Source organism: Podarcis cretensis (genome assembly GCF_951804945.1).
Source record: "Podarcis cretensis genome assembly, chromosome: 7".
In the NCBI taxonomy this organism is placed as follows: domain Eukaryota; kingdom Metazoa; phylum Chordata; class Lepidosauria; order Squamata; family Lacertidae; genus Podarcis; species Podarcis cretensis.
In genome coordinates this window covers 5846950-5872758 of record NC_137176.1, presented here as the reverse complement: position 1 = coordinate 5872758, position 25809 = coordinate 5846950, and the positions used below count along the sequence as shown (strand labels likewise).

Genomic DNA, 25809 nt, shown 5'->3' with positions numbered 1-25809 from the left:
CACATTAAAAGCTTCCTGATACAGGGCTCCCTTCAGATGTCTACTGAAGGTTGTATAATTCTTGATCTCTTTGACATCAGATGGGAAAGAATTCCACAGGGCAGGTGCAACTACTGGTTCCCTGTAACTACACTTCTGGCAGTGAGGAAACCACCAAAAGGCCCTTGGAGGAGGATTTCAGTGTCCGGGCTGAATGATGGGGGTGGAGACACTCCATTAGGTATACAGGGAAGCCATCTGGGGCTTTAAAGGTCAACACCAAAACTCTGAGTTGTGCTTGGGAAGGTACTGGGAACCAATGTAGATCTTTTATGGTCACGGTGGCCATTCCCAGTCACCAGTCTGGCAGCCACATTCTGGATTAGTTGTAGTTTCCAAGTCGCCTTCAAAAGTAGCCCCACATAGAGCGCATTGCAGTAGTCCAAGCGAGAGATAACCAGAGCAGGTACCCCTCTAGTGAGACACTGCACAGACAGGTAGGGTCTCAGTGGACATACCAGATGGAGCTGGTAGACAACCGCCCAGGACACAGAATTAGCCTGTACCTCCATGGACAGCTGTGAGTCCAAAATGACCCCAAGGCTGCACACCTGGTCCTTTAGGGGCACAGTTACCCTCTTGAGGACCAGGGGCTCCCCCACACCTGCCTGCCCCCTGTTTGCCAGAAACAGTACTTCTGTCTTGTCGGGATTCAATCTCAATCCATTGACCACCACCCATCCTCCAACCGTCTCCAGACACTCACACAGGACCTTCACTGGTTCCAGTTTAAGTAGTAGGTCGAACTGGGTATCATCCACATACTGGTGGACACCCAGCCCAAACCCCCTGGTGATCTCTCCCAACGGTTTCATATAGAGGTTTTTAAAAACATGGGAGATAAAGTGTAACATAAATGTCAGCAATACTCCAGACTCCTTCTGATGGATTTTGAGAAAAACACTAATAGGGTCCTAAGCTTGCCCCTTTGTGGGCATAAGATGCAGTGCGAGAACTTTACACCCTTCAGAAATGCTGCCTTCCCCCACCCTTTCTTTTTAGGTTCGGGCTCCCCCGCCTCCACCATCGAAGGCTCCAGAAGATGACTCGCTGCCCAGCCACGATTAAGTCCACATCTGGCAGGGATTTGGCTTCCCAAGAAGGCTTGAGCGCTTTGGGGGCTGGTGGGGCCACAAGCAAATCCGTTTCTGCTTGGAGTTCTTGGGTGCCTCTGGCTGCTTTTGAGCCTGTACTCACATCTTCCAGCACCAGCAAGCTAGCAGTGGGACGGAGGTGCTGAGAGGAGCATTGCTGCTGCTGCTGCTGCTGCTGCTGCTGCTGCTGCTGCTGCTGCTGCTGCTGCTGCTGCTGCTGCGATGAGCTTCTCTACCTCAGCACATGAGTACATGCTCAGATAGATGGACTGCACCAGAATGGACTTGCCAGGGAATGTTGAAAAGTAGTTTGTCTTTCTCTCTGCACTGGGGTTGAGCCCCACAGCGTAGGACCTAGAAACGGCAAGTTCTGTTGGCCCTTGACGTTCCTTGGACTGCTACTCAAGACAATGCCAAGCATTTCCTTTGTTCCTGTTCTGTGGTTTGAGATGGGAGCAGGTCTCTCCCTTTGCTTTAAATGCTGCTAGCTAGCATCTGTGTGCACTTTGTCTGTCAGAACTATTGACAACGGCCGGGTCTGCTGCTCTTCTTGTAGCCAGCAGTTCTTTTGCTGTCCCTTGCTGAGTGAGCTGGCGCCTGTGCTGCGTCTTTGAGAGGCAATAGATGGGCAGGTACTGACCGAATAAACAGACACCATTCTGCACGTCTTCAGCATCTTTAATAGGGTTAGTTTTTGTTTACACTGTACTTAAACATGAAAAGATGTAGGGCGAAGGCAGAGGTGGCCTTCGGTCATGGCTTAACTAGAACACAGAAGACTAGAAATCACAGGGTCTGGGGGAGTGTTTAGTTGGCTCATCTCCCAAGCCAGGTTCTGGTCTCCTAGCGAGGGGGAAAGCCTATCCGGAGCCACGAGAGTCTCCAGGATCTGTGTTGAGCAAAGCAGCCCCCGCCCCCACCCCATGCAAGTTCCCACACATACCACATTGAGCCCCACAGCAAAGGGGCTCAGAATTAGGTGCTATTTGGCTGCTTCAAAGAGGATGGTGTGGTTAGTAGACACTAGAGCAGGATCTTTGCAAGGATTTATCACTTAGGGGAGTGCCTGTTTGTAAATATTGCAGTCTGAGGCAGAATTCACATTTCCTCTTGTGTAACTGCTGCTCCTGAGTTGTAATTCTAGCTCCTCTGATTGTCTTGTGTGAATGCTGGAAACCAGGGAGGTTACCCTGCGTCCAGCTACCTGTCTAAATGCAGCCCCCGGGGCCACTGTATTCCCTGGTCAGGATGGGAGTGGACACTCAGACTTTAAGCCGGCTAAGCTGAGTCACAGCTACGAGCAGAGCAGGCAGTGCCAAGGGCCTTCTCCCCTTAGTTCAAAACTCACTCCACCCACATTGGCCAAGTTCTCTTCCTGCTGTAAGCAGTAGCTGTATTTTATTTTTTAAACACTAATCGTTCACTCAGACCTGACTGGCATGCAGGAAAATGGGCTATTGCTGAAAGGGCAGCGCCTGGAGCGGGATGTGAGAAGGATCCTGAGATACAAATCTGGGATTCTTCAAAGCACCACAAGTTGAGCCCCAGCATGGAGAAGAATGGGATTCTTACCAGCTCAGGCATACCGGTGGGTCCCGCCATCCCACCCCACAAGTCGCATGGTTGCACACGGGGGCCTTAGCAAAGCTTTCAACAGAATGAGGTTTCAGCAAGGTGGATAATGCCACAACACGGTCCCGTTCCTGCGCTTTTCCGCTGCTGCTGCGTGAGTAGCTGTTGCAATGGGGATGAGGCTCTTGCCAAGTGTCATAGTTCTACTAGTGGAAGTGGCACATCCTTGCCAGGCGTGGTGTCGCTCTTCTGGCCCAGGCGTGACTCGTTCTGGCCGCCTAGTTCTTGTGAACCTAGTGTTGGCTCTGTGTGCATCTCTTTGCTTTGCAACCCTGAACATGGAGCAGGCAGGCTCTGAAAAAAAAAATGTTGAAGGAGCGTGAACAGAAACATCTACCAAAGGCAAAGGATAGTGGTAACTGCCCTCCATCTGGAAGCAGCCAGAGTTCCACTGCAACTTTTCACAAGGGGTTAAAAGGATGACTCCACAATGCAGCCCATAGTGGTAGGCCAGAACAACAGTGATGGAGGTGCCCCTCCCCCGTGGGTGGGCAGGAGGGGTCACATGCTCCGCCATCCTCCTGTCTCCTGAGCTACTTGGCTCGCTGTGGCTCATGCTGGAGCTGCCCTTGCTTGCTTTTATTACTGATGCTGTTCAGCACACACTTTGGCCGTTTCCCAGCCAGGGGCGTAGGAAGGGGAGTCCGGGGGTGTGTGTGTGCGGGTGTCATCCTTGAGAGGGGTCTGGCCTGCAGCGCACCCAAGCCACACGTCTCTCCTGGGAGTCACGTGGTGGCTCGGGCCCCTGTGCTGCCCAAAATGGCAGCGTGGGACTTGCGTGGGCAGCTTGCCATGTCGCCCCCCTGGGTGGATTGCCACGGCACTCCCATGCGCAGATCGCCACAGCGCCCCATGGGCAGCTCACCCCGCCCTCACCACTCTGGGTGCCAGAGCAGCTAGCTACAACCCTGTTCCCAGCGCTGCTCACTAGTCTTTAGGATGGGATTCTCAATGGGAAGGGCTTCAGAGGGGGGGGGGTCATGAGCAATACTGCCCAGCAGAACTCCTGATCTGTATCTTTGTCACCCCTGACTATGCTCTGGCAAGCAGAAAGGGGCTGATTCTTCACACCTCACTACCCCCTGGTTACTATTGCAGAGATCAGCCATGCAGTTGGACTGCCAAAAGTCAACTCCCAACCCCGTCATCTTCTGCAGTGCTGGACACTGTATTGCCTGCGTCTCTTCCCAGCCCTTTCTCCTAGGAGTCCACAGCCAGCAACTGAACCATGGGCCTTGTCTGGACTGTACCTGCACAGGTGCTACAGTCAGGTCATTTAGGAGTAGCTTGTGTGGCTTGGGGTTATCCCACTCACAGCAGCGGGGTGGGGAGTAGAGGGAGAAGAGCTCACAGGGCAAGACTAGAGAGATCCCATCCAAGATCTTCTGGCTCAGCAAGTGGAGAATTGCCCTGTAGCGTAGGAGTTGTGGCATCACTTCCTGCTCCTGCCCTCACTGTCTAGAAATATTCTTTCCAGTCAAATGCTAAAAGAGAGCTTGGTGAGCGAAGTCCTCAGGAGTGGGACCTGACCATTTCCCTCCTATTTTATGTGGCAATGCTAATCCTGCTCCCTCACGCTCCCCAATCCTACTGGCCGGTTCAGTCTTGGCTCCTGTGACCTTGCTTTGTTGTTGCTTCCATTGCTGCTTGTCCAAGGAGGTGTTTCGTCTCTCACTCCATTATAATAGGGCTGTCGTCCCCGTCCCCCCAGTCACTGTTCCCACTGGGAGACTTGAACCCTTCTCTGGGTGGGGGCGGGCGACATGGGTCTCCCTTTTCTCACACAGGGTAAAAAACTGGCTGCATGTTAGGACCGTGACCCCTTTCCTTGCCCTACTGTGTCCTCCTGTCCTCCTCGCCCTCCACCAAGAAACATTAACACCCTCTTGCCTCCTGGTATGAACTGATTCTCACTTTTGGTTTGAAATTTCTGTTGCTACCCAGACCGCCCACCCTTGCTTTCCAGCAGCTGAATTTCCCTCTCCATGTGGTAGGACTGAACTTCCTCTCTCCTTTTTCTCTCAAACTAAGCGGCTCAGAGTCTTTGTTTACTGTGAAATGGCTGTTAGAATAATTCATCTTTTTCCGTGTGAGCCCCTTCAATTGCAATCAATCAATCAATCAAACACACACACACCTGGAAGTGTTACCTTCCAAAAAGCCTGATCCCTGTGGTGGGATATGAACCCTCCTTTGGGGCAAATGAGAAGCCCTATAACTTCTCTAGGCCTGCACATACCTCACAGGGCTGTGGATCTGACTGGTAGTTTTAACTAAAGTGTCACTGCTTCTAGGTATGTGTGGAACTGACCATAAATGTGGTAAAAGGGCTGTTCTGCTGCTGTCCACACTGGGCTGCCACAGGACCACCAAAGGAGAGCCCTGGATCTTCTGGGTGCAGCAGGCATATATGCTTATGGACCCAATCTGATGAGCTATGGTACTAGATCTGCTGGAGGAATCACTGTGAACGCTTTTTGGCAAGATGCCTGCTGAACGGGTCAATGGCTATCATCACAGTGCCCCCAACACCATTCCTCGCTGAGTGAGGAGATAGGTGCTTAAAGGGTGAGGAGGTGAACGATGGTGAAAGTTGAGCTCTCCTATGTTCTGCGTAGGTGGAAACCCTAACCTAATACTTCACGTGTCCCCGGAAAGAGTCTGGGCCTGGTACAAGGATAGCTATCCTCCCCTGGGGACCAGCAGTAGACTGGCAGGCTGTGAAGCTTCCACCTCAGAGCAACGTGGTTCAGATTGCTCTGGTGCCTGCGGAGGACAAAGAGAAGCCCAGAGAGCAACAGTCCCCGTCTGGTTTCTATGTGCCAAAGAATCCCGTCACCTCTTGCCAGTCCAGTAAAATCAGAGCTACTCCCGACCTGCACATTACATACTTTGTCAGGCAGTCTGGTCTCCCCCCAGCATAATGCTGGGAGTGGCTTTGTGGCGACACTCAAACCCTCAGTCCCAGCTGTTGACAAGCAGAGTGTGGAACTTACGTCACATGGATACTCCTGGGTCCTGCACCACCAGCCTCTGCTCCTGGGAGAAAAGAGGCAAGAAACAAGCAGGGAAAGGGTCACACCAGCAGCTAACATTACTAGAAACCCCAGAAGCCCCACAACATGGCACCTAAGGAGTGGGGCAAGAGTGGCAAAGAGGCTTCTAGGGGTCCTGGAAGAACACAAAGGGGTCCCTATATTGGCTAGGATTTGGCCAGATGGTCTATGCCAACAATAGCAGGGGATGGGAACTGGGTTGGCCGTATGAGTGGGAGAGAGATGCCAGTGCCCAGAATGGTGGGCATAGGTGCCAACTCCCTGGGGCCCTGGGTGCCTGAGCACCCACAAAATTCCCCATGAAGGGGCCAGGCACCCACAAATTTTGGTCCCAGGGCCATGCACGCTGCATGGTACCCACAGCCCTGGGCACCCACAGTCACGGGGCCAAGCTGGCACTCCTGGTGGTGGGCACTGGTGCCAGGAGTTGCTTAGGAATCATGCCTCTTCCTAAGCATGTGAAAACCCCCAAGGAGATTTACAGGTAGGAGCTAATTGGCACTCACTGAAGTCTTATGAGGTAGATATGAGATTAGAGAGCTTCAGCAATGATTCTATAAAAAGGCCAGTCAGGGAAGGAGGTGGAATCCAGTCTAAAGACCATTTTACATGTGGCAATTTTAATGGGCACTGCAGACTCATGATGTGCAATTGCTAAAAGGTATGTATTCTTTTTTTAAAAAATTAATGTATACCAGGAAAGCACATCTTAAAATAATATGAGTTTATGAGCCTGTTCTACCATTAGGTAGGCTGAGGTGGCACATTTCAGATAGCAGATACAGGGCATTATTAAAAGGTAGCAACCTGCCAATTAATAATTTACTACTGCCAGGGAGGTTATATTTATATCTTGCTGCTTCAGGCGCTAAAATAACTTGGGCTGTCTCTAAGTGGTATGGAATTCTAAATTATGGTTTTAGCAGGTACAGCAGGTAACATCCTGTCTATATAAAACTCTATGCTTCATTTCCTCCACCTACCAAATTCTTTCTGTCAAACCAAGAAAATGTGGGATATGTAATAATGCCAGTGTAAATGGGGTAAGAGGTTACACACAAAGAACAAATATGAAACCCAGTTTAAGCAATAATAATATACCCAATATTTGAGTGTCCTATTTCAAATAGTGTGCAATTTTTCATTTCTGCCACTTCAGAGATAGATTGGTTTCTACATCTTTTGACCTCATAACCCTCTATGGATATTCTGAATAAAAAAGTTACTGCTTCTAAGCTGATTTCAGCTTGTATGTTGTTTTCCTGAATATATTTGCATTCCATCATTTAACCACAACAAGGCAGCTATCCTAGAAGTTATTAAAACAATACTTGTGAATTTGTATAGCTTTTAGCCAAGCATTCTGTAAAGGGTCCTCTGCTGCCTCTCTGGTCTGCATTTCACTATGTACAATGATGTTTGAAGCAAAAACACTTCATTTCATCCGCATTTGCTTACTTTTGGCAGTAAGCAACAGTTCAAACACTTATTTTCTTTCCTCTTTGCTGTTGTATCACCATTATTACCTGAACTCATTACAGTCCTGTACCTTCCTAGTTTTATCCTTTTATTTTTTTTAATGTTTTGATGTTCATGGAACTAAAATTCTTAGTGCTGTAACATTTGGAAGATTAATGTTCTTCCCAAATCTATCCTGCCCTGGGAAATCCTCTTGCAGCTACCTTTCTGCCCTTATTTTCATCACAGTTCTTCCCTTTGCAGAACACTTGCTTAGTCCAGACACAAATAGATCTGGGGTAGTGGGACTTCTTAGGATATATACAGTGGTACCTCGGGTTAAGTACTTAATTCGTTGCAGAGGTCTGTTCTTAACCTGAAACTGTTCTTAACCTGAAGCACCACTTTAGCTAATGAGGCCTCCTGCTGCCACCACTGTGGCACGATTTCTGTTCTCATCCTGAAGCAAAGTTCTTAACCCGAGGTACTATTTCTGGATTAGCGGAGTCTGTAACCTGAAGCGTATGTAACCCGAGGTACCACTGTATTTCCCTCTTTTCTGGCAAGATACAGAGCCTCCCTCAGATCATTTTGCCCAGGAACAACAGTTCAGAGTCAGGCACATGCAGCAGTGTGGGGGGCCTGGTGTGGGGGCGTGTCCTGCAGCCGGGTACGGGGCAATCAACCCGTGGGGGTGGGGCGGGGTGAGCCTCTCCGCCGCCTCCCCCTCAGCTGTAGGGCAGCTGAGGAAGAGGCAGTAGGCAGGTGCAAGTCCCATGCTGCCATTTTAGGCAGCGTGGAACCTGCAGGCACCTAAGCCACCACGTCACTCCTAAAAAGTTTCGTGAGTCCATTTTTTTTTAAAACCCTCATTTTGTCACACCCCCTCAATGAGGACAGCTGGGGCGGACCGCCGCCCCCACGCACCCCCCTTCCTCCATCACTGGGTGCATATGTCATTAGAGGAGGGAAGGGGAAGCAGAACTCCCTCTGCAGCGGGAAAACAGTGCTGCACCAGCTTCTGTAGGTAGGTAAGTGGGCACAGATACACCTTCATTCTCAGTGCTAGGTACTCTGTGCCCCCTGCTTGAAGATTGGATTTTTTTGATACATGTAAACAGTTACCCACTGGCTGTTTATCCTCCTCCACTATCTCAAGAGAATCCGTGAATCGCAACCCCTGGCCCTTTCAGTGGCATCAGTTTGGATGTGCTGTGAGGGCTGTTACCTGTTAGTCAACAATGCTCTTAGTATCTCTGTGCACAGAAAGAGAAATGGGGTGTCCCGTAAGACGAGGAAAGAGAGGGCATAACATTATCTACCTGGAGTTCTGTGCTGTTTGTTCTATTGATCTCGTTTCCTGATATATCTAGTCTGGATGCTACTTTTTCCGATACATCATTAGCTGCCCTTTGAACACCCTCGTCCTCAGAGGCAGCCACGTCCTTATCCAGCCTCTCCAGATCCTCTGACCCAAGGCACTTGGGTCCGGTAGAGCAGTTTGTCTCGGACGCATTGCTTGTTGCAGTCCCTAGGAGGCTGGCCTCTTGCAATGAGCAGAGCGTAGCGTTTTCTTTCCTCTCTGGTCCATTCATGGAGACATCTGAATTGGCCGTCGTGTTCAAGGGGCCTTCTCCTTGAGTGGACTCATCTGCCCATTCTTCCTTGGACCCTTTTTCACTTTCAGGATCTGCCTGCTGGAGTCTTCCTTGCTGAAATTCGCCTGTGTGAACTATTCCATTCTGGGAGCCCTCCCATGGGAGTTTCTCGTTGCTGTGGGCTTCCTGGTTTGCATCAGCAGATCCAAGGTCCTGTTTGCTACCAGGGAGAGACTCGTCCTGTTTCTTCCCAATATGGGTGACATGAAATCTGCATTGGGGGGAGGGAATAAAGGAAGTCAGGTGAATCAACAGTGACAAATCATCCTGTAAGAACCCTCATCATCTGGGTTGCAAGGTCTCCTGACAGAACAGAAAGCAAAACTCTGAGGCACTTGGTTATATTTTTTGTGGCTAAGATACTAACCATATCCTACTAGCTACTCTCCAATGCAGAATAGCATAGCTTTTCCCTGGATACTTTCAAATAGGTTTATTATTCCTGTATTTTGGCGTCCACCTCTCACTCTCCTCACGGATGCTGGATTAGAAGAACATGCTAAGGAAAAGGAGCGAACGTTTGAATGGGAAGAAAAGGCTGAACATGAGCCCTGTGGAAACCAGTTAGGGAGCCCTTTCCCACATCATTTAAATATTTTCCTCAAAGACTCAGGAAAGAGGCTAAAACTGCAACACTTCCAAGTCAAACCATGAGACACTACTCATCAAGCTGGTGCTCTGACCCCCTCACTCTTTGTCTTTGATTTATTTTCACTTTTCATCTGACAAGTATGCCTAATAAACTAGCTGAGAATATAAATGCACTCTCTCTCATGGAGCCAAGGCAAGCACCATTCGCTCACTAAGAATAATGGCAAATCTCTTCATGTGGGCTCAGTGTTGTGAGGCACTGGATGAGCCGTTGGAGGGTGTCCCATTCAAGGGATCCTCTACTGTGTCTTTATTAAACACCTTATTCAAAACAGATTGGTTTTGGTGTGGAAAGTTTCCTTTTCACCACTTGAGAAATGATGTGTCCTCTTCCCTCTTGTTGCTGCTTTTTGTATGCCTGGCCCTGCAATTCCGTGGCCCCTGGAAGGCCAAGAATTCTGACCTTGGAGAAGGGAGATGCAGTGCTGGATTCCCACTTTCTCACCATTCTGGAAACTTCTGTAGTCCTGGCCCTACCAACATTAGGAAGACCAAAAAGGAGCTGGACCAGAGGACCAGAGGGAGGCTCAGCTTCATGTATCCAGCACCTGACCACGTCCTGACATGCCCCCAAAATGGAGATCAAACTATGCTAGCTCGGGAGTTGGAGTGCCTCAGTTCCCACCCCAGCATAGTTATTGTTTATATAAACCCTACAAAAAGCTGGTGTGGATTCCCTAAGGAGGTTGGATGGCGTCTTGTATGCCTCCTTCTGGCAACTCTTGCAGACAAGTTGGTGCCAAATGTTTTCCTTTGGACCACATCAGCAAGGCTCTGGGCGGGGGGGGGGGGGCGGCTCTTGTCGTCTGGGCAGCCCAGCACCTCCAGACACACTGCATGGGCTGGAGCCCCAGAGAGCTCACTTTGGTGCTGCAAGCGCAGCAAAAACAACGCAGGGGCGAGCAGTTGTGTGTGTGGGGGGGGAGTCACTCCTGTATCAGTCTCTACAGCCACAGCAGGCTCTGCAACTTTCTAACAGTTTGGCCTCACCCCCAAAGGTGCACTCCTCCATTGTCTCCTGAGAGAGACAGGTGCCAACAACAACATAGTTGTTTGAATTTTTCCAAGATGAGCCAGTCATTTTTATTATTATTTTGCATTGTTTTATGGTATGTTTTATTGCACTCATACCTTCTGTTGTACCAGTGACTTAATATATATATATATATATATATATATATATATATATATATATAAAAACCGTTTGTTAGGAGAGGGAAAATGTAAAAACAAAACAACTGGAGAAAGCACCCTTGCACACCTCGCTCTTGCCTTGCCACCTGCTATGGCGAATGCCTTCTCCCAACCGAAGAATTGCAACGTGCATTTCTTATACTCCCTTTACACTGATTTTCCAAGATGTTGTATTATGTTTTTATGCTGAAATCTAGTAAAATGAAGGATAGCATGGGAATAAAGAAAGACCTGTCTCTTGATAAATACCTGCCCACAGAGAAGACTGTGGTCTCCCCCGGGTGCATCTTGCCCTTGCCCTCCTTGGAGCGGCCCTGTCGATGCAGCGGGTGCCTCTTTTTCCTACTGCAGTGGATGCAAGGGGCTTGCGTTGAGCCCAAGTGCACTGTGTGGTGATGGGGCAGGCCAGCATCTTGGCTGCTGCGATGTGGGCAGAGGCTGCTGGAGAAAAGAGAACAGAAAGCTAATTGCCACAACAGTCATTGAACTCGGAACATAATTGCCCCACTCAATCTAAACAGAAGGATGCCACCCTCAAGACACGACCAGCACATTACTGTGAGACAAGCACAAGAGGTTCTGAGATTCACACAGACAAATGTGACCCATGGAGTTCAAGCTACCAGGAAGTTCTCCTAAGGAAGCCCCACTGAAATAAATGTGGGTGGTACAAAAACACAACCCCACCACCACCACAGTACAAAAGGTATAAAGGACCCCTGGATGGTTAAGTTCAGTCTTGGGGTGTGGCGCTCATCTCACTTCAGGCTGAGGGAACCAGCATTTGTCCACAGACAGCTTTCTTGGTCATGTGGCCAGCAGAACTAAACTGCTTGTGGCACAACAGAACACCGTGATGGAAACCAGAGCGTACAGAAATGCCGTTTACCTTCTTGCCACAATGCTACCTGTTTATCTACTTGCACTGATGTGCTTTTGAACTGCTAGGTTGGCAGCAGCTGGGAGAGAGCAAAGGGAGCTCACCACTGTTGCGCAGATTCGAACTGCCAACCTCAGTGGTTTAGACTACAGCCAAGGCTTGGTGGTTTAGACCACAGCGCTACCCGCATCTACCACAATACAATCCCAGCATGGACTGGGGAGTGAAGACCCCATTTGGTTTTTCTGCCTCAGGAACCAAAAACAACCCGAACTGTAATAAAATGAAATGTTGAGGGAGCCATATGAACTCCAGGGATTCAAGACTGGACTTCCCCTTTGCCCTTTTCTAGCACAGAGACAAGGGCTTTAATCTCTCCATCTCTTCCTCACTGACAGCTGACCTCTAGCCCAGTCTTCAAGGAAGGGTGGCCTAGCAGAGATTCCCAAGATGTGATAGGCACTATGGTGCACCTAGACCCTGTCCTCACCTGGGCACAGGGACCGGCAGTGGGAGATCAGCGTCACCATCTCCCAGCATTTCCTTCAGGACTTCCACATTTGCTAACAAAGGGGAGAAAGAAGAAATGTGTCACAGCCAGGTCCTCATGTACAGGGACTTCCCAACCGTTAAACCAAGGTTAAGCCTTACCCTCATTCTGAATGATGCACTTCACTATCTTCTCTACAGTGTCCTCATTCAGCTCCACATCTTCATCTGAAATGAAAAGATATGGCAGTGAAAGAAGAAACATAGGAACTCTTGTGACGGGATAAATCTCCATACAGCATCAAAAACCCTGAAATGCTCAAGGAACAGCTAGCCCCGTGCTTCAGCAAAAGTGACCTGGGAAGCTGTTCTCTCTAACAGAGGTGTGCAAACAGAAATGGCTTGCTGGGTGGGGCCCCAGCTGTTACTGCAGCTTCCCAGCAGGTGAGGTACTATCAAGAAGGAGAGGCAAGGGGGCTGGAGGTTGGCATAGTGCAAACCATCAGCGGAACCAACCTGACACCCAGCTGGTGCGTTTGCACTGTGCCAATCTCCCTGCTGCCTTGCCCCCTCTGCCCTGGCAACCAACAGTGAATTAGGAAGCTAACCTAGCAGCCCTGTCCCACCCAACAAGCTACTGGGGGGACGGGAGCTGTGGCCACAAGCAGCCCTTCGCCTGATTTCATGCAGGGGCAAGGAGACACAGAGAAAATGAGCTTCTCTACACCATTTGTGGCTCTGTCGCTCCCTGCCATTGCCACATGTGGCCTCTGACCAGGACCAGCCCAAGACATTTTGGCACCTGAGGTGAGCCACAAAATGGTGTGCATGCCCCTGCCATGGAACAAGGGCAGGGGGAGAGCAGCAGGGCCTCTTATTCGCCAAGAGGCCTCTGTAGAGGCAACGGGGGGGGGGGGGGCTGCTGAGGAGACACAGATCCAGCCTCCAAGGGATGTGATGCAGCTGTTTCTGCCACCAGTGCAGTGGCAGGAGGTGATGCATTCCATGCAGGCCAAATCTGCTGCCCCTGTGGATCCTGCCACCTGAGGCAGCTGCTTCATCTTGCTGGCCCTGCTCCTGACAGATTAGCCCTGCGGGAATGTGATCCTCAACAGAGAAAAAGGTTCCCCAGCCCTGCTCTAGCAGATCACATAGCAGCGCAGTCTGCTCATAATCATCCTGATATAATTTGACTTGAATCTCCCAAATTCAGGGGAGCCATTCAAAGAAGTCAGTCACTTCCCCACACATTTCAGTCCCTGTGTTTATTCCTCAGGAATACCTGTATTTCTTGGCAACCCACTACTTCTGCACAATGTGGCAATTGTTAGAAACAATTACTTATAAAGATAAATATCTCTCTTAAATGTTGCCTCTTCTTTGCAATCTAAATTCGACAGAAGCCATGCACAAACTCTTGAAACTTTGCATTCCCCGCCACCTGACATCTCTCTAGTAGATGTAGAACAGCTAAGCCAAGCCCGCAGAGATTGTTTACAAACAGCTCAAGAATCATGTGTTTCTACTTGATAAATGGAAAACGGCCATTTACAAAAGACAAAACTCTGTAGCAAGGTTAAGGCTGCCACAATGCCCTTCAGAACAACGGAGCTACAGTCTTTTTGATGCCACTCTGCAGCACAGGAAGTGCAGGGAAATTTGGGTTCAAATCTCCTCACAACCATAATGTTAACTAGGGCAAGTCGCAATTTCTTATTTTAGCCCACTTTATGGCTTTGTTGTGAGGATAAATTCATGTGTGCCACCTGAGCTCTTTAGGGTGAAAGTAGAATGCAACCTTGATGAAAAACTAATAAAAACTAACTACGACAGCTTTTATTTTTCTTTCCCTGCTCATCTTTACCTATCCTCCCTCCCTCCTCACATTTGGAAAACAGCAGAAATGTGGCCCCAAAATGCCCGTAGCTGCATCACATACAGTGAGGCTCAGGCCGCAATCACAGGCAAGCCTGAGGGGCATAATAGCCAAGCGCACACATAAAATTTTCAGGCATCCCATTACAAGGACATTCCTGGCCTGAAAAAAGAATGAGGTATCAAAACCAGCCCTTGTCGCAGGAGTGAGCTATGCCCACTGGAACATCCTGCTTTCAGGTGTGGCTGGCACCCACCGATTGGTCAGGTGGAAGGCAGGAGGCGGAGCCAGGGCCAATGACAGGCAGAGCCAACTCCCTCTAATTTTGTCCCGCCCTCTTCCCTACTGAGTCCTACAAGGGCAGCACTGAGCAATGGGAGGAGGAAGCCAATAGGCAGTACTGTACCTGCCTCCTGGACAGGGTGCAAGAAAGGCAGGCAGGTTGGGGCTGGTTGAGAGCAGACTGAGGTCGGTGGCGCAGTGCCCCCATTTGCCCTAATGGAGCAGCCTCCACTTCCTCCTTTGTCATCCAACTTTAGTTGAAGTTGTACAGAAAGAGTTTTGCTGTAGCTGCCAGAAAAGGCAGTACCGTGGTACCTCGGGTTAAGTACTTAATTCGTTCCGGAGGTCCGTTCTTATCCTGAAACTGTTCTTAACCTGAAGCACCACTTTAGCTAATGGGGCCTCCTGCTGCCACTGCGCCACCGGAGCATGATTTCTGTTCTCATCCTGAAGCAAAGTTCTTAACCTGAAGCACTATTTCTGGGTTAGCAGAGTCTGTAACCTGAAGCATATGTAACCCGAGGTACCACTGTATTTCTCTTCTGTTGTTGCCTTCCATCCCACCTTGATTCAGAGTCCTAAATATTATTTGCCACTCAGTTCAAGAAAACCATTGGGTTCAAGTCCTCACTCAGCCATGAAGGACACTGATCTGGGGCGAGTCTTCTAGCCTCTCACCTACTTCACAAGGTTGCTTGGGGGAATAGACTGATGCAGGGAAAGATCACTCTGAGCTCCTTGAACAAAGGTAGGATAAAATAATGAAAACCACTCACACCCATCTAAGTTCAGATGCCCCTAATTCTAGCATGCAACCCACCATGATATTCTGGTCCTATTTTCCTATGTGTTTCAGTTGATTTGGCATGAGGCTGGGACAAGATGCTTGGAGAAGTATGGTCTCTCACTGGCTTATTAAACCCTTGGTCTTCATAGAGTCAGAAGGGACCGCGAGGGTCATCAAGTGCAGGATTCTTTACGCCCAACATGGTGCTCGACCCAAAGACCCTGAGATTAAGAGTCTCATGCTCTTACCAGCTGAGCTATCCTGCTGTCCTCTGTACACAAATTCCAGCAGCAGAGGGATGACTATCCATTTGGCTATGGTTCAGCAGGGATTTGAACCAAGAGATTCAACCTCTTGCCTCGATCTAGTATTTGCTGGCATTATTCCAAGGCTACAGTTTTGCAAATTATTAAATATGAGCTATTAGCTCCAATTTAGCGAGGTGACTTTAAGCAACGTGCAAATGAGCTGCAAAGTTGGTGAAGAGGGAAGGGAGACCAGTAACGTTTTTGCTTAGATCCGGAAATTTCAGCTCAGATCTGGGTCATTCCCATCGAACACAGCAAGAAAAACGTGAATAAGACTGGGCTGCATGATAGGTGAAAGCGAAGCTGAGTAGAGCAAAGCCAAAGTCACAAAACCTAAATGGATGGGAGCTGTCAAGACGGATGAAGCGGCTGCTCTGAAAGCCACCAGCAGCCCACATATAATTACTTAAATCCCTCCAGCAAATTGCACCAGCAGAATTTAGGCTGGTGGGGTAAAATAGTGATGCTTTTTAAAATGTAGAGTTCTCCATGCCCCCTTCTCCAACTCATTATTTGCTAGCCCAGGGCTGGCGAACTCTTGGTCTTGAGGGAACACCGCTTTGCGCCTGCGGGTGGCGGGGAACCTCGTGCTGAGAAAGAAAGAAGACCCCCGTTCGCTGCTTTCCTTCTCTGCCCCCCCCCCCCTTTACTCACCATCTTGCAGCTGGGTCAGAGACTCCTTGTTATCAGAGTCCAGCTCATCCCGGAATGTCCGGCAGCGGTAGCCCTTCTTCTTCAGGACGTGGCAAATGAGGAATCCCACGAGTCCCATGACGAAGAAGACCAGGACCAGCAGGAACAGCATGGAAACGCTGTGCTGGTGGTCGGCATCGTCCTCCCCCTCGTCGTTGCTGTGCTCCGACATTCGGATCTGCGAGAGAGGGAGCGCGCATGGCTCAGGGCCCGCAGGTGCCCACCTGCCTGGTTGCCCACCCAGGCCAGTGGCGCCAAGGTGCCCTGGGCAGGTACAGGGGCTCAGCTCCCTGTTTCCTGGGCTCCCCCACTAATCGAAAAGCACCCCTCTGGTGAGAAGCCTTACTGAGGGGTTGCGGAAAGTTTATCAGGGAGGTTTCGCCTGACTTCCAGAAAGAGGTTCCTGGAGATTTTACCAAGGGTCTTTCGCAGTCATCTGCCTCAGAAGTCAGGCGCAAGGACGAGCACCCCAAGGGCAAGGATTCTCAGCCAGATCCCCGGGAGAGAGGAGCTGCTGCTGCTGCTGCTGCTTCCCTAGGAAACGTCCTGCTTCCATTTTGAGATGCTTTGACTTGAGAAATGCCTTTCCTCATGCCTCCCGTTTCTGCCTTGGCGGTTCCCTGACCAGAACCCTGCTTCTCCCTCCCTCCCTCTCTCCTTCCCCTACTAGAGGTTTTCCAAGGACACGGCGCCAGCCTTTGCGAGCGCGCGGCCGCTCTCGGCGGGACGAAGCATCCCCGGCCTCCCTCCCTTCCCCTCTCTCTCTCTCTTTCTCAATCTGTCCGTCTTTGTCTCTCTTTCCACCTCCGCCGCTGGGCTGGAGGATGCTTCTCAAGGACACGACCGGTGCCGCACTCCTGCCGCTGCCTCTGCAGCACAAACCTCGCTCCGGAGAGGCGCGACGGCTCCCTCCCTGCTCCTCCTCCTCTTCCTCCTGTGCAAGCACCTTTCCCCATCCCCATCACCCCCCCCGCCCCCCGGCCGCTCCCCTCGTCCTGCTTCTCGGTTTTCAGGCACTGCAGGTCCGAAATACTCACGGCCGATAAGGAGGAGGCTGTCCTCCCCGGACGTCCAAGTCAGCGCTCAGCGGAGCGCATTCCGGCTGCCGCAGCAGCGACCAGGCAGGCTCCGCAGCTGCTCGCCAGGCGGCCCCCAGCTGGCCGCGCACCTTCCGCGCGCGCAGGAGCCCAGAGCATCGCGCGCACCTTCCTGGCGAGGTGCGCGCCAGCCGGGCCTCCCCGGAATCCGCATGGGCTTCAGCCTCCTCCCAAGAGCGTCCCAGAGCCGGGCGGGCGAATCCTTCTCCCCGGGCCACTAGGCGCTGCTGCCCCCTCCGCTCCCTCGGATGGCGCGGGCGCCTCCAGCGGGCGAAGCAGCGACGCGCTGCCACCGCCTCGGCGCGCACCTGAAGCGCCCTTCTTCCCGCGAGGCTGTCCCTTCTGCCTCCCGTCTCCTAGCAACCCCGCAACTCCGAGGCCGGGTACCACTCGCAGCATCTCTGACGCCTGTCTGGCGAGCCGCGCACACGGCGGGCTGCTGCTGCCCTTCAGCACAAGGGCTCAACTATGCCTCCCGGGTTCCCCACAACCTCTCCAGAAATCTCTCAGGCAGAAATCGCGTGGGGCCCGGGGAGAGGCTGAGAGAGCACCGTCTGGGGACCAAGAGAGAGGCGGCAGCTGCCAAAGCACCTCCAGGAGCCATTTCACACAGACTTTGGAAGGATGGCCCTGGAGCTAGCAAAGCGTAGGGAAGGCCTGCCACCATCTGACCCCGCCGAAACGTTGATATTCCGAGGTTCGGCATCAGGCTCAGTAACTGGAAGGCTTCCCAGACCCTGTTAAGGCCAAGTCTGGGTTGGATCATATCACACTGCTGGTGGGTACTCTAAGCCAGGCATAGGCAAACTCAGGCCTCCAGATGTTTTGGGGGACTACAACTCCCATCATCCCTAGCTAACAGGACCAGTGGTCAGGGATGATGGGAATTGTAGTCCCAAAACATCTCCCTGGAATGCTAGTTTCCCACGTGGAGGGAATTACTGTGTGTTCATATTGCTTGCCTTAGAGCACAGCAAAGTGTGTTGTCCCCCACTCCTCTAGTGCATTTCTCAACTCATATAAACTTCAACTTCTCAACTTGGACTATTATAATGCGCTCTACGTGGGGCTACTTTTGAAGGTGACCTGGAAACTACAATTAATCCAGAATGTGGCAGTTAGACTGGTGATTGAGAGTGGCCACCGAGACCATATAACACCTGTCTTGAAATACCGGTACCTACATTGGCTCCCAGTACCTTTCCAAGCACAATTCAAAGTGTTGGTGCTGACCTTTAAAGCCCTAAATGGCCTTGGTCCAGTATACCTGAAGGAGTATCTCCATCCCCATCGTTCAGCCAGGACACTGAGGTCCAGCGCCGAGGGCCTTCTGGCGGTTCCCTCGCTGCGAGAAGTGAGGTTACAGGGAACCAAGCAGAGGATCCTCTAGGTAGTGGATGTCAAGGAAATAAACAACTATCTGACTTTTAGAAGACATCATAGGGAAGTTTTAAATGTTTGATGTTTTATTGTGTTTTTAATATTCTGTTGAGAGCTGTCCAGAGTGGCTGGGGAAACACAGCCAGATGGGTGGGGTATAAATAATAAATTATTATTACTATAATTTCATATCAGCAGAGCTTCATTAATGTCAGATTTGTTTTAGTACACACTAGAGGTTGTTAATGGAACGGGGAAAACTTGTCTAGAGACAAAATAAGAATGGTTAAACGACTCCAGTTGTTGTCAAGCTGCTTTGAGAAATACATCAAACAACAGTACTTTATAACCAAGTGCTGGTTACATATGCATTTTGGATAACTTTGTGAACACGGATTTAAAAGCCCACATTGGAAAATGCAGGGAGAGCACAGTAAACAGGAGTGTGAAAACTGGTGAAATTTATGCGAATGTGAAGTTACACCAGATCCAAATTCCTTCAGCAGCACAGCTGCTTCCCTGCCTAAGCCCAGAAGAGGGAAAACAAGCTTTTAAAATAGTTTTCTGTCCAAAGTTTCCAAGACTGAGCTGAATTGGCTAAGCATCCAGTCTAGCCCCACCTCCTCCTGGCAAGCTCTCTAAACTGGCCTCAGCTGAAGCAACTTTAGCTCCACTGGCTGAGCCCCAGCTGAGCCAGGGTTGATTGACTGATTTACTTATGTGCAGCTTTTCAATCATGAACTGTGCCCAAAGTGCCTTACAGCAAACATTCAAAACAATGAAATACAGAGCATGGAAATTCAAACATATAAAATACAGAATGTGCCAGTGAATTAAAAAATGACAAAATTGACAATTTGGCAAACACAGAATAAATTCAACATTACAAAACAAAAGCAAATGCTATTCATTGATCAGGTACATAAATGAATAGCAAAACAAGAGTCAACCAACAATAAAAGTTTCTGGCACTGGTTTTGCTGCACTCCAAGGAGCTTAGTTTAAATGCTCTTTGGGGGAGAGGGGTAGGGGACATACAGCCGGCTCCAGAAGTGGCTGAGCAACTTATGCCGGCAAACCTTCTGCTGAGCTGGGTTTGGGAACTTAATGCTGACTGAGCCAGAGATCTGATGCATCCTAAGCTGCTCCTCCAAGGGGTCTTGCCATAGGAGTGTTCCTTTAAAGGAGGAGCATTCAGTTATATGAGCCCTCACCAGAAGTCTGAAGTCAGAAAGCCACATATAACCTCCGTACTCAGCCTATGTTTTAACTTTATATATATTTACTGATGTCCCCTTTGTGCTCATTTCAGCTTCCCAGGACACTTTGTAAGTTACCTCTGACTGGCCATACTGGAACAAGCAAACTTAAGGGACAGACTGCTCCATGAAATTGATGGATTTACAGTTATTCCAGAGGTTGAGAGCTATCACTTGCACACTGAATCCAACCAAAGATTTTTTAAAAAATCACACTGTATGCAATATTTGGCTTACCAATGCTGATATATCTGTGTTAATACCTTGTTATTGTGAATGGCCCTCTGTGCAAGTCCAAAAATATGGACGCTGTGGGCCCTCAGGCAAAACATTTGTGTGTCCACTTCTCACTTCAGTGGGCTCAAAAAGGCTGTCATTGCCCCTGGCTGTTGCTGCTGCTTTCCATCAACACTGTTGACTGCTCATTTGCCAGCAAGAGAGCTGGAGGTGAAAGAGAGAGAAGGCTGGAGCAGCTCCTTCTTTACTTCTGCACCATCATAGTTCTGATTCTGGGCCAGAGGGAAGGGGGGCGACTAGTGAAGGGTGGAAATAGGAAGGAAGGGAAGCAGCAGAAAGGGGACAGGGGGTTGTTGACATTGGTGCCCGTGTAGCTGTCTGAGACCCAGCAAGGGCCTGACCACATCGACCCCTCAATCTGCTCTCCTTTTTCTCATCTCCAGTCTGTTTCAGAAACCTTTTAAATTAATAACTGGAGTCCCACAAACAATAGTTTGTGTGTTTAGCTGAGTGCAATACTATTTCCATCTGCTGAGCATAGGGCTCCCCTTGCCACCCCCAAATGTGCTCACTCTTCTTTTCCCCAAACACCACAACTCTCAGCTGCCATTGTACATCCATGGGATCCTCCTGCACATGACTTGTCACATGGTGGCGTCCCCAACCTTTGGCTTTTTATCAATATAGGACTTGTAAAGTCAGGAGGAGATTGTGAGGTAGTAAGAGGAGCATTAGGTTCTCCGAAGAAGAGCCATGATTGGCTGAAGCCAGCCTTGGAATAACACTCAATACATGAAATGACTTCTGTTACGGAGGGGGGGGGCATGTCTTCTTCACCTTCTTCGCTACAATATATTTGCTCAATTTCTCTAGGACTCCATCACCCCTCCCCTGTCCTCCATAATCCCTCAAGGTGTCAAGACCCTAATCCTGTCAAATCGCTCTGATCAGCCTTTCCTCCAGGCAATGTCAGGTGGCAGACTGGACCATTGTCTTCTCATCCCCAATACTCAGGAAGTGTTTACCTGTGCATATCTCCGACTCTGCATATTCCCCCCTACCTCCTCCATATATTAATCTGTGTAACCCAACCTCCCTTTAATATATTCATGATGTAATCTGTGTAACCAAACCTCTCTTTAATGTATTCATGACGTGTTTTGCACTGTATTCTGGGACATGGAGGGAGTTTCAAAAACTCATGTCACCCCTTTCTCACTGTTCAATCTCGCCTTGAACCTGTTGCGCAATAAACTTGGATCTTCTGCAGTTTGCTCCTGTCTACGGCTGAGCTCATTTTCCTCCGCAGGGACCCACGGACTTAGTCCGATGAGCTGGGTGGCAGAGCAGCCTCACACTCAGATTTTGCCGTAACAACTTCTGACGATGTTTACACATCCATAATTCCTCTCTGTGCCAATAGCCACTGGTGGTGCAATCTGAAATCTGTTATGTATGTATCTCACAGGATAAAGTCTGCGGAGTACTTCCTACACTCTGTCTCAAACACTGTTAAAAGTACAGACTAGAAAATTTTGAAAAAGAGGTAAGACCAATCTGCAAACAAGTAGGTGAACATCAGACTTATCTATCTATGATTGAACTGAGGAACCGGGAGAGTAATTTAAGGATAAGGTCGATACCAGAAGTGGAAGAAGGCAATCTAGCTGAGTTTCTGACTAAAGAATTTTCCAAGTTCTGGAATTTAGAGGAAAAGGACTTTAAAATTGTGTCTGCTTTCAGGCTTGGAAGACTTATAAAGAAAGAAAAGCCCAGAGACTGTTTGATAATATTGAGATCAAAGGAGGAAAGGGATAAGATTTTGGGCCTACACTACGGAAAGTCACTGAACATCTTGGATAGAAGAATTGAGTTCTACAAAGATATTCCTAAACAACTGCTGGACCTTAGATCCGCCTACCTTGAACTGGTTAAATTGCTTAGGAGCAATTCAATTATCTTTAGGTGGGAATTTCCCCAAGGATTATCTTTCACCTTCAGAGGGAAGAAAATTAAAATTAGAACACTGGAAGATAGAGACAAATTTCTGACCACATACGGAGAGGACCTTCAAAAAGGAATTGAACTACCCTTTGGGCCTGGAGCACCGGCGGTACCGGCACCCTTGGAACCTGAAGACTCAGCGAACAAGATACCACCCCTGGAAAAATAACTAGATTTTTCAGGATGTCTCTGCAACTTCTGAGCTGGAACATAAATGGCTGTAACATTCCGGAAAAAAGGAGGAAAATATTCCATATATTGAAAAAGGAACAATTGGACATTATTTGCCTGCAAGAAACACATGTGACTAGGCTCCATAGAAAAGTGCTAACAAATAAAAGACTGGGCCAGGAATTTATATCTTCGGACAGAGTAAAGAAGAGAGGTGTGGTCATATATGCAAAAGAGAGCCTGTCACCTAAACTCCTATTTAAAGATGAACATGGAAGAATTTTGGCAATTGAGATACAACATCAAGGAGAAAAATTTTTGATATTAGGAATTTATGCGCCAAATGAGGGGAAATCGGAATTTTATAAGAAGTTGCATGAGACCATGCTGGACTATCTGGACTACAACAACATCATTTTGATGGGAGATATGAACGGGGTCATATCAACCAACATGGATAAGTCACAAAGTTAAAATGTTACAAAAGACGGCAGACTACCAAAGACCTTTTTTTTCGAAATGACAGACAATATGGATTTGATTGATATCTGGAGGATAAAGAACCCCTTGGGAAGAGAGGGAACATTCTTCTCTGAAGCCCAACTGACTTGGACAAGAATCGACCAAATATGGTTAGGCCGAATTGCTGCTGTTAAGATGAATGTATTGCCAAGGATGTTGTTTTTGTTTCAAACATTGCAGATTGTGGATAAAACAGAGTGCTTCCGGAAGTGGCAGAGAGATATATCTAAATTTGTCTGGCAGGGCAAAAAGCCCAGAATTAAGTTTAAGATACTAACTGATGCGAAAGAAAGAGGGGGCTTTGCCCTGCCGGACTTAAAGTTGTACTATGAAGCCGCAGCTTTTTGCTGGCTAAAAGACTGGCTACTTCTCGAAGACACTGACGTATTGGATTTGGAAGGGTTTAACAATGCTTTTGGTTGGCATGCATATCTATGGTATGATAAGGTTAAGATCAATAAGGTCTTTAAGAACCATTAATGAAACAAAAAACTTTTGAATCGGCAAATAAATGTGGGAAACTGCTAGCTTGGCAGTTGAAGAGGAGACAAAAACTAAATACAGTTACAAATTTAGAAATTGAAGGAAGAAACATTCAGAACCCTGTGGAGATCAGAAAGTGCTTCCAAAGATATTTCAAAAGATTATATACTCAAGGGCCGCAAGATGAGGTTGAGATTAAACAATTTTTGGAAAAAAATGGACTAACAAAATTGTCACAAGAAAATAGATCAATCCTGAATTGCAAAATAACACGACAAGAGATTGAACAAGCCATTCAGAACATGCAATTGGGCAAATCCCCAGGGCCAGATGGGCTGACCTCCAAGTACTACAAGACATTAAAAGACTATCTGATACAACCACTGATGGAGGTCAGCAATGAAATTATGGAGGGGAAGAAGGCGCCGGAATCGTGGAAAGAAGCTTTTATCACATTGATACCAAAATCGGAAGCTGAAAAGACACAACTTAAGAACTATCGTCCCATCTCCCTTTTAAATGTGGATTACAAAATATTTGCAGACGTTTTGGCAAGTAGACTCAAAAAAGTATTAAATGAAGTAATTCATAAAGATCAGGCAGGCTTTCTCCCAGGTAGACACTTGTTTGCTAACACAAGGAATATCATTGACATTTTGGAATTTTTGCAAACAGACATAAATACAAAAGCAGTGTTAATTTTTATAGACGCAGAGAAGGCCTTTGACAATATCTCTTGGAAATTTATGAAGGGAAATTTAAAAGAAATGGGAGTGGGACGGGGTTTTGAGAATGGGATTGATGCAATATATTCAGAACAAAAAGCTAAATTGAACTGAAAAAGGTATTTAAGTATACTTTCCCCAAGAAACCAGAGGCCTTCCTCCTGGGTATTGTCGGCCAGAGGGTGTTAAGGAAGGACCAAACTTTTTTTATGTATGCAACAACAGCAGCAAGGATACTTATCGCTAAACACTGGAAAACCCAAGATCTACCCACACTGGAAGAGTGGCAGATGCAGCTGATAGACTATATGGAATTAGCCGAGATGACTGGCAGAATCCGAGACCTGGGAGAAGAGAAGGTTGAAGAAGACTGGAAGAAATTTAAGATTTATTTTAAAAAGCATTGTAATTTGGTTGAATGTTAAGAAGGATGCTAGATCATAAATAATTGACCACCACTAAATTAGATGGAATTAGGATGATAAGTAGATCGAGGAAAATATAAACCATTTGGAGAACGATTAGACTATGTTTAAAAGAATGGGACCTAGGAATATAAATAAGATGATAATTTGCTGGTTAAAATTTAAGAAGATGTAAGTGGGAGCGGGAGATGTGAGGGAGTCCAAAGAGGTTATGAAAATATGTCATGATATATGCTATATTGTTGATTATTTTTGCATTTGTATTCAAAAAATTTTTAATAAACATTTATAAAAAAAAAAAGTACACACTAGAGGAGCTTTCTTAGCATGCCCAGTTTTTTCTCTGCTTCCCCATCCCTGTTTTGTTTTTTAAAAAAGCAAACTTTCAATAAGAAGGTGTGTTCTGGAAAACTCAAGTGGCTTACCCCTCACTATTTTGTGATTTCAGTTGGTCCTTGTTGGCATCTGTCTGTTTTGAGGGACAATAGAGTGTGCCTACCCATAACACACTGTGCATATTAGGTAAAGGTAAAGGGACCCCTGACTGTTAGGTCCAGTCGTGGACAAGCAACGGGAGCTCACCCCATCGTGGGGGATTTGAACCATCAACCTTCTGATTGGCAAGGCCTAGGCTCAGTGGTTTAGACCACAGCGCCACCCACATCCCACTATGCATATTAGGTAAAGGTAAAGGTACCCCTGCCCGTACGGGCCAGTCTTGACAGACTCTGGGGTTGTGCGCCCATCTCACTTAAGAGGCCAGGGGCCAGCGCTGTCCGGAGACACTTCCGGGTCACGTGGCCAGCGTGACATCGCTGCTCTGGCGAGCCAGAGCCGCACACGGAAACGCCGTTTACCTTCCCGCTGGTAAGCGGTCCCTATTTATCTACTTGCACCCGGAGGTGCTTTCGAACTGCTAGGTTGGCAGGCGCTGGGACCGAGCAGCGGGAGCGCACCCCGCCGCAGGGATTCGAACCGCCGACTTTCGATCGGCAAGTCCTAGGCGCTGAGGCTTTAACCCACAGCGCCACCTGCGTCCCACTATGCATATTAGTTGGTCCTAACTAACTAACATATTAGTTGGTCCTAACCAACTAATATGCATAGTTGGTCCTAATAAGGCTATTCTCCTAAGATATTAAAAATCCAATAATATCTGTAGGAGAATAGCCTTATTAGGACCAACTATGCATATTAGTTGGTCCTAATAAGGCTATTCTCCTACAGATATTATTGGATTTTTTTCCCCTAATGGTAAATGGCTACTATTTCTCTGTCTATGAAAGAAAAATGTATATTTGAAAAGGGAATATATTCTTACCTCTTTTCCTGCTAGGGTAAAAGCAGCAGTCGGCCCCATGGCATAGTTAGCTTTAAGGAAGAGTGGTGACTTTATCTCACACTTGCAC

At 48.3% G+C, this 25809-nt stretch overlaps 2 protein-coding genes across 10 annotated transcripts in view; one reads left to right on the top strand and one right to left on the bottom strand.

Annotated features, from left to right (window-relative positions):
• Positions 1–1797, top strand: part of FCHSD1 (FCH and double SH3 domains 1) — a 22590-nt gene extending 20793 nt beyond the window's left edge. For all 6 annotated transcript variants that reach the window (XM_079983560.1, XM_079983559.1, XM_079983558.1 and 3 more), the window contains one exon: positions 1042–1797. In XM_079983560.1, the coding sequence (XP_079839686.1) occupies positions 1042–1107 (66 nt within the window). In that variant the 3' untranslated portion in view covers positions 1108–1797. The remainder of the gene's footprint in view (positions 1–1041) is intronic.
• RELL2 (RELT like 2) lies at positions 1791–25809 on the bottom strand. Of its 4 annotated transcripts, none has more exons than XM_079983622.1 (9): positions 25722–25809; positions 20097–20342; positions 16059–16275; positions 12314–12379; positions 12153–12225; positions 11032–11220; positions 8602–9148; positions 5762–5804; positions 1791–3059 (listed from the first exon to the last, which is right to left on the bottom strand). In XM_079983622.1, the coding sequence occupies exons 2-8, from the start codon at positions 20163–20165 to the stop codon at positions 5763–5765; spliced, it is 1203 nt and encodes a 400-aa protein (XP_079839748.1). In that variant the 5' UTR covers positions 20166–20342; positions 25722–25809; the 3' UTR covers positions 1791–3059; position 5762. The 4 variants fall into 4 exon arrangements, with proteins under 4 accessions (XP_079839748.1, XP_079839747.1, XP_079839749.1 ...); XM_079983621.1 differs by having other exon boundaries at positions 11032–11223; positions 25722–25806; XM_079983623.1 differs by lacking the exon at positions 20097–20342 and having other exon boundaries at positions 11032–11223; positions 25722–25775.